Raw genomic sequence first — 9,335 nt, 5'->3', positions numbered from 1 at the left:
CCAATTGCTCTTTTATGCTCACGTAGTACTCTCAGCAATTTTTCCTCCTGCAATTCAGACAAGTCAGAAGAAATAATAGCAGATAATGTATCAGAACTACCCAAATAAGCATAATGAAGGTGAGAAGGTAAATGCTTTAGTTCCAATTTTGGAGCTTCTTCAATTGATGGCTTTGGATGAGAACCATTTGGTCTATTCAAAGGTTCAAAGGGATTTAAACCTTTCATATATTCACATGAGCATTCAAAATATGCTTTATCTCTTCAACCTCATTATTAATCTCCAAACTCTCGAACAACACAATTGCTTTCTCTAAAGAATACTTCAAATATACACTTGGGGCAATAAATTGCTCATCCATCTCCATGACAGATATCATAGACAATCCTTCATAATGGCGAGGAAGTTGAATTGCTTTGTATACATTAAAAACAGCTTCCTCGTTGTCAACTCTCATGATCATTTTTCCCTCTCTTACTTTAATGATAGCATCACCTGTATCCAAGAGAGGTCTTCCCAATATAATAGGAACTTTTTCATCTATTTCAAAATCTAAGATAATGAAATCAGCCGGGAAAATGAATTTCCCAATTTTCAGCAGCACATCTTCAATCACCCCTTCCGGGTAAGTTATGGACCTGTCTGCTAGTTGCAACATCATAGTGGTGGGTTTTGGAGCTCCCAAACCCAATTTTTTGTACAAGGACAATGACATCAAATTTATGCTTGCTCCCAAATCACAAAGTTCATGACCAACATCAACATTGCCTATTCTCACGGGGATAGTAAAACTGCCAGGATCCTTAAGCTTTTGAGGAAGCTTATTTTGGACCCTTGAAGTGCACTCCTCAGTAGGTGCAACTATTTCAAATTCAATCAATCTCCTCTTGTTAGCCACAATATCTTTTATGTACTTGGCATACTTTGGAATATCATGAATCGCATCTACCAACGGAATATTCAATTGAATTTGACTCAACATAGAGAGAAATTTGTTGAACATGCGATCATCATTCTTTTTCTACAATCTTTGTGGAAAAGGTGGTGGTGGCCTTGGAACATTCACAGGTACTAAAACTGTATCATCTTTCTTTACTTCCTGTGTTGCTTTGGGAATCAATTCACTCTCAGGTATAGGCTTGTCTTTTCTCTTCTTTGAAACTTTTTCTAATTCCCTTCTAGTTCTAAGTGTAATTGCACTAACTTGCGGATTTTTTTCTGTATCACTTGGAAGAGCACCTGCAGGTCTAGTGTTTTGATTTGTAGCTAGCTGTCCCATTTGCCTTTCAAGATTTCTGAAATCAGTTCTGAGTTGTTGATTGTCATGCAACATTTTTTTCAACAAATTATTTGTACTTTCTTCTACCTGTTGGGGTGGCTTTTGTGGTTGATTAAAATTTCCTTGGGGTCTATATTGATTCTGATTTGATTGATTTCCACCCTAAGAGAAATTAGGATGATTTCTCCAATGTGCATTGTAAGTGTTCCCATATTATGCCTGTTGGTTCATCGGACCTATGCTTTGTTGTCCCACATAATAAATAGATTCAGAATTCGTTGGGTACATGTCACTTGTGTGTTTGTCACCACACATTTCATAACAAATCGACATTTGTTGAACATGTTGCAGTTGTTGTGTATGGTTCATTGTCATTCTATTCATTTGATTTGCCAATTTTGCTATATCTGCTCTCATGGCTGAAAAATCATCAAGTTCAAGAACCCCTGCTGCTTTCTGTTTCATTGCTCTCCTTAATTCTCCCTCACCTTGCCAATTATGATTATTAGAAGTGAAGTTGTTTAGCAGAAGTTGTATTTCACTATATGGTCTCGCCATGCAACTACCTCCACAAGCTGAATCAAGATTCATCTTTGAAGTCTCATCTAATCCACCAATAAAAGTATGGCCCAATACCTCATCAGTTTGATAATGATGTGGACAGTCTCGGAGTAGTTTCTTGTATCTTTCCCAAGCTTGGCGAAGAGTTTCACCATCCCGTTATTGAAACCCAAGAATCTGGCTCCGCAAAGACTTTGTCTTTTTAGTGGGGAAAAACTTGATTAAAAATTTCTTTGCTAAATCATCCCAAGTATGGATTGAATTAGTAGGCTCCTTCTGCAACCATTCTTTAGCCTTTCCCAACAATGAAAAAGGAAACAAAGTTATCTTGACATAGTCCTTGGAAACATTTGGATAGTTGTAAGTATCCGTGATTTCCAAAAAATTCTGAATGTGCCTCTACGGGTCTTCATGAGATAGACCTACATATTGCCTAGTGGACTGAACCAGCTGTACCATGTACTGTTTAAGCTCAAAGTGACCAGTGATATCAGGCTTGACAATAGCCTGGGTCATATTAGCAAGATTTGGCCTTGCAACTTCTATCACCGGACGCCCTCCATTACCTGCCATCACTGGCTATGGTTGAACTAAAATGTCCAACTCTCTTTCTGTTTTGTATCTAGCTTCCAACTCCTTCCTCGCTCTATGAAGTGTTCTTTCAATTTCAGGATCAAGAGGGAAGATATTGCTTGTGCTTCTACTCCTCCTCATTCAAGAGAAGAGCCTGCGTGACATAAACAAAGTGAACTGAAAATTAATACTTAAACCAATAGCTGATAAAAGCTTGACTTAGTCAAGTAGCTAATTTCCAAGTCCCCAACAACGACACCAAAAACTTGTTGCGACCAAAACACTCATGCAAGTGTATGCGATCTTCAAGTAATATAGTAATAAGTAGAGTATCGTTCCCACGAGGACTTGTGATTAACGTAACAATTGATGCAAACTCAAACAATTATCGATTCAAGCTAATTCATCACAAAATACATAAATAACCAATTTATAATTTAACTAGTAGACAAACAATAATACAACGCAAAGTTACTACGCCACTTATGAATTTTTCTTTTAACAATTAATAAAGGAGATATCCGGGGTTATGGGCTTGCTAGAGATCATGCTACGTTTTTAGCTTAAAAATAATTTATTGAATTATCTGGGTTATTTATTATAGGGTTAATAATACCCATAAGAATCTGTCGATTTCTTATGCGCCTATTCAAGTTAAATTAATACCTATATTTCTATGGTATTAATATTAACTCAACTACATTTACAAATCCTATTTCTCAACCAAACAAGACAATTAAGTATAGTTCTATCTTAATCGCGAATCTTTCACCCGATGCCCAGGATCCAGATCTTGCTCTATTTGATTCTATATGCAATCAAGAATTTCCTTTTTCAAGTTTAACTCAAGATTCGTAAATAGTATTTCACTGTTAGCTACGCAGTAAAATAATTAACAGCAGGAATCAAATAAACAACCCTTAGCGATAATTTCAAGATCATCAATTTAAGCTTCAAACAACATAATCATCTAACACCCATAACCCCAGAATATTTGGGTTTTTAGCCACTCATAATTATACAAACATCAACAATAAAAATCTTAAACATAATATGAGTAAATACTAGGAGAAGGTTTAGAAAAACTCTTTTAATCCTTGCTCCAAGTTGATGTTCCTACTTGATTCTCTTCTTCAAGATGAATCTCTTTCTTCTTTTTCTCTTCAAAAACAGATCTCTCCCAATAATGGCACTGCTTTTTGCCTTTTTAATCGTGTAGGAAGGGGTTTTGACGAGTATGCCCTTTTTAGTCCGAAATAGAATAATTTTGTGATTTTTACACACCCGCGGCGCCCCGTGCGACGCGTACATGGATGGGACAGAGGCAGAATGCATTTTAACGGAGCAAAACAATGCAGCGAAAATAATTTTTTGTGCTGTTGCATTTTTTCATTTTTTTCTACCGGGCTCGCTTTGTGACCCTCGAACACGATCTCGACTTGATTTATTTAGCTTTTAATCAGACTTTAAATCCCAAAATCAATCAAATTCATCCCAAATTTATTTCTTAAGTCGGATTAGCTTCCTGCAAGGCATAAAGCATGAATTTAGTACAATTCATTATTATTTAAGCTCAAACCTGTGTAAAATGCAATAATTAAAGTGTTGTTACAATGAATAAAACACGAGTTTTTAGCCTATGATCAGACACATGAAACACTGGATGCACGACTGATAAACTCGGCGGCAACACAAGTCTGTAAGCCACCTCCCCCACTCGATCAAGAATCTCAAACGGGCCAATGAACCTAGGGCTAAGCTTGACCTTCTTTCCAAATCTCATCTCGGCCTTCATAGGTGACACCCGAAGCAACACTCGCTCGCCAACCATGAATGCCACATCACGAACCTTACGGTCGACATAACTCTTTTACCTGGACTGAGCTGTACGAAGCCTATCCTGAATAATCATGACCTTGTCCAAGGCATCCTGTACTAGATCCGTACCCAACAACCGAGCCTCTCCCGGCTCAACCCATCTAACCGGGACCGACACCGCCTACCATACGAAGCCTCATAAGGAGCCATCTGGATACTCGACTGGTAGCTATTTTTGTAGGCAAACTCCGCTAAAGGCAAAAACTGATCCCACGAGCCTCCAAAGTCAATGACACAAGCTCGGAGCATATCCTCCAAAATCTGAATAGTCTGCTCGGACTATCCGTCCGTTTGAGGATGGAATGATCTACTCAACTCAACTCAACCCGTGTGCCCAACTCATGCTGAACTGCTCTCCAGAAATACGAGGTAAACTGCGTACCTCGATCGGAAATGATAGACACGAGCACACCATGAATATGAACAATCTCCCGGATAAAGATCTCAACTAACCTCTCAGAAGAATAGGAGAGTGCCTCATGAATGAAATGCACTGACTTAGTCTGCCTATCAACAATAACCCATATTGCATCGAACTTTCTCTGAGTCTGTGGGAGTCCCACACAAAGTCTATAGTTATACGCTCCCACTTCCACTCAGGACGCTCAATCCTCTGAAACAAACCACCAGGTCTCTGATGCTCCTACTTTACCTGCTGACAGTTCAAACACCGAGCCACATACGCAACAATATCCTTCTTTATCCTTCTCCACCAATAATGTTGCCGCAAATCTTAATACATTTAGCGACGCCCGGATGAATAGAGTATCGAGAACTATGGGGCTCCTCTAAAATCAACTCTCAGAGTCCATACACATTAGGCACACAAACTTGACCCTGTAGTCTCAAAACTCTATAATCTCCTAATATAACCTGCTTGGCACCACTGTGCTGCACCGTGTCTCTAAGGACACACAAATGAGGATCATCATACTGCCGATCTCGGATACACTCCAGTAAAGAAGAACGAGCGACTGTGCAAGATAATACACGGCTGGGCTCAGAAACATCCAACCTTACGAACTGATTGGCCAAACCCTGAATATCCAAAGCAAGCGGTCTCTCGCCGACCGGAATATACGCAAGACTGCCCATACTGGCTGACTTCCTACTCAAAGCATCGGTCACCACATTGGCCTTCCCCGAATGATATAAGATGGTGATATCATAGTCCTTCAATAGCTCCAACCACCTTCTCTCCCTCAAATTTAGCTCCTTCTGCTTGAACAAATACTGAAGACTCTTGTGATCCATGAACACCTCACATGCCACGCCATACAGATAATGGCTCCAAATCTTCAATGCGTGAACAATGGCTACTAACTTCAAATCATGGACTGGATAGTTCTTCTCATGAATCTTCAACTGACGCGAAGCACAATCAATGACCTTGCCATCCTGCATCAACACCGCACCAAGTCTAATATGAGATGCATCACAATAAATTGTATATGGCCCTGAACCTGTGGGAAAAACCAACACCGGCGCCGTAGACAAAACTGTCTTGAGTTTCTAAAAGCTCACCTCACACTCGTCTGACCACCTGAACTAGGCACCTTTATAGGTCAACCTGGTCATCGGGGCTGCAATAGATGAAAACCCCTCCACAAAGCGAGGATAATAACATGCCAACCTAAGAAACTCCGGATCTCTGTAGCTGATGATGGTCCAGGCCAGTTCTTGACTGTATCTATCTTTTTCGGATCTACCTGAATACCCTCTGCTGAAACAACATGACCTAAGAAAGCAACTGAACTCAACCAAAACTCACACTTCAAAAACTTAGCATACAACTGACTATCTCTCAAAGTTTGAAGAACCACTCTCAGATGCTACTCATGCTCCTCCCGGCTGCGGGAATAGATCAAAATGTCATCAATGAAGACTATCACAAATGAATCCAAGTAAGGCCTGAACACTCAGTTCATCAAATCCATAAAAGCTGCTGGGGCATTTGTCAACCCAAATGACATCACCAAGAACTCATAATTACCGTACCGAGTGCGGAAAGCTGTCTTAGGGACATCGGATGCCCTAATCCTCAACTGATGGTAGCCAGATCTCAAGCCAATCTTCGAAAATACCTTGGCAACCTGAAGCTGATCAAACAAATCATCAATCCTCGGTAATGGATACTTATTCTTGATTGTAACCTTGTTCAACTGCTAGTAATCTATACACATCCTCATCAATCTGTCCTTCTTCTTAACAAACAATATCGGCGCACCCCAAGGCGAGACACTAGGTCTAATGAAGCCATTTTCAAGCAAGTCTTGCAACTGCTCCTTCAACTCTTTCAACTCAGGCGGGGCCATATGATACGACGGGATAGAAATGGGTTGGGTGCCGGAGCCAAATCAATACAGAAGTCAATATCCCAGTCGGGTGGCATACCCGGCAGGTCTGAAGGAAATACCTTAGGAAACTCACGAACAACAAGCACAGAATCAATACAAGGAACCTCGGCACTAGAATCACGAACATATGCCAAATAGGCCAAACACCCATTCTCGACCATACATCGAGCCGTCATATATGAGATAACACTACGGGTAGAATAACTAGGATTCCTTCTCCACTCTAAACAAGGAAACCCCGGTAAAGCTAAGGTCACAGTCTTGGCATGACAGTCTAAGATAGCATGGTAAGGTGATAACCAGTCCATCCTCAATATGACATCAAAATCAACCATGTCCAAAAGTAATAAATCTACACGAGTCTCAAGACCCCCAATCACAACTATACATGAACGATGGACATGATCTAACACAATAGAATCATCCACCGGTGTAGACACATATACAGAAGCACTCAAGGAATCACTAGGCATGACCAGATACGATATAAAATAAGATAACACATAGGAGTATGTAGACACTTGATCAAATAGCACTAAAGCATCCCTACAACAAACCAGAACGGTACCTGTGATAACTACATCGGAAGCCTCACCCTCAGGTCTGGCTGGAAGAGTATAACATTGGGGCTGGGCCCCACCACTCTGAACTACATCTCTGGGACGGCCTATTGCTGGCTGGCCTCCACCTCTAGCAGCTTGACCTCCCATTCTAACACCTCTACCTCCACCTTTAGCACCTCTACCTCTACCTCTAGTTGGCTGAGCGGGCTAAATGAGTCCCTTAATGAACCTCCTCACACATTCTCTCTCCCTCTCTCTCAGTAGGAAGTATAAGAAGAACATGACGGGTCAAATCAATAAACTTGGTCTCGTACTGAGTAACAGTCATGGAACCCTGTTGGAGACGCTCAAACTACCTCCAATAGATCTCCTTCTGAGTGACAGGAAGAAACTTCTCCATAAATAGTTGAGAAAACAGATCCCAAGTCAAAGCCGGTGACCTAACTAGTCTAGCTAAACAATAATCTCTCCACCAAGTCTTGGTGGATCCAGACAAGCGAAAAGTAGCAAAGTCGACCCAATTGGTCTCCACTATCCCCATGTTCATAAGAACCTTATGACAACCGTCTTAATAATCCTGGGGATCCTTAGAAGATGCACCACTGAAAGTGGTAGTGATGAGCTTGGGGAAACCTATCCAACCTCCATAAAACCTCCAAAGATGTAGCTGATCTAACACCGGTCTGTGCTGCTGTTCGGCTGAAGAAGCGGTACGTGACCTCACCATTCGTGAAAGGACAAGAGTAGAGGTTTCAATTTAGCATTGAGAGAACAAAATCGCACGACAGGAAAGAATAGATGTTAAGTTTTTCCTAACTCTGTAGCCTCTGGGGGATAAATACAAACGTCTCTGTACCGATCCCTCAGACTCTACTAAGCTTGTTTGTGAATTGTACGACCTATGTAACCTAGAGCTTTGATACCAACTTGTCACAACCCAGATTTTCCACCTTCAAGAGTCGTGATGGTGCCTACTAGTGAAAGCTAGGCAAGACAACCTTTTGATTTATTTACTTTTTTCCCATTTTTTAATCCTTTAACAATTAAGAGCCAACATTATATAAACATCGGAAATTTAAAAGTGGAAGACTGAAACGTAATATATTAATAAAGATGCAAGTACCAACTCATACATAAACTACCCAAGACTGGTGTCACAACATCACAGACTGTCTAGGAATGCTACAAATAAAGGTTCGAAAGATTTATTACAACATTGTCTCTGACATACATATAAGAAACAGGGTGAAAGGATAGAAGGATATGCCAAGGCCTGCAGATGCCTGTAGAACTACCTCGGGTCGCCTGTTAGACTGAAGGCAGTGATCTCACTGCGGTCCAAAAGCTACAGCACTGGGATCTGCATACAGTGCAGAGTATAGTATTAGCACAACCGACCCCATGTGTAGGTAAGTGCCTATCCTAACCTCGTCAAAGTAGTGACGAGGCTAGGACTAGACTACCAAATAAACCAGTGCAGTTAAATCATATACAAAGGAAAAATAAAAGCAGAAATGTACAGTAAAGGATGGGAGGGGAAAACATGTTGCGGGTACATTGAATAATAATAGAAGAACGACAAATAAATATAAGGATCACCACAGTTCAATTGAAGATAGGATGGGGGAATCATGCTTCGGGGTACAACAATTATCAGCAAAAAACCAACAATTAAATGTAGAGAAACCATAACTCAGTTATCAATAAAAATCAGGAAATCAAGACAAGTACACGGCATCATCCTTTCGTGCTTTAACACTCTCTCACAAAAATAATGCACGGCATCACCCTTCGTGCTTTAACATTCTCTCACAAAAACAGTACACGACACCACCCTTTGTGTTTTACACTCTTCCTCACCCAAGCAACAATCACAAAGCAATTTGGGCAAGGGAATCAATAACATCAAAATAAAATCAAGTAACAACAAAAAATCAGTAAATAAACGTAAAGGACAACATAACTCAGTTATCAGCAAGAATCAGGAAAATCAAGGACAAGTGCACGGCATCACCCTTCGTGCTTTTACTCTCATCCTCACCGGAAAATCAATACAAATGGCATGCAATTGTACATCGTGCGACATGGAATCACCCTTCGTGCTTTTATACTTTTCCTCACAAA

At 40.6% G+C, this 9,335-nt stretch overlaps 1 protein-coding gene across 1 annotated transcript; it reads right to left on the bottom strand.

Moving 5' to 3' along the window:
• Positions 1–223: 223 nt before the first annotated feature.
• LOC138879509 (uncharacterized) lies at positions 224–1,333 on the bottom strand. Its single transcript, XM_070159124.1, has 2 exons — positions 1,126–1,333; positions 224–945 (listed from the first exon to the last, which is right to left on the bottom strand). The coding sequence occupies exons 1-2, from the start codon at positions 1,331–1,333 to the stop codon at positions 224–226; spliced, it is 930 nt and encodes a 309-aa protein (XP_070015225.1).
• Positions 1,334–9,335: the final 8,002 nt, after the last annotated feature.

Source organism: Nicotiana sylvestris, chromosome 10, assembly GCF_000393655.2.
Source record: "Nicotiana sylvestris chromosome 10, ASM39365v2, whole genome shotgun sequence".
In the NCBI taxonomy this organism is placed as follows: domain Eukaryota; kingdom Viridiplantae; phylum Streptophyta; class Magnoliopsida; order Solanales; family Solanaceae; genus Nicotiana; species Nicotiana sylvestris.
Note: the sequence above shows the minus strand (reverse complement) of the source record. Positions and strands in the feature narration are given on the sequence as shown.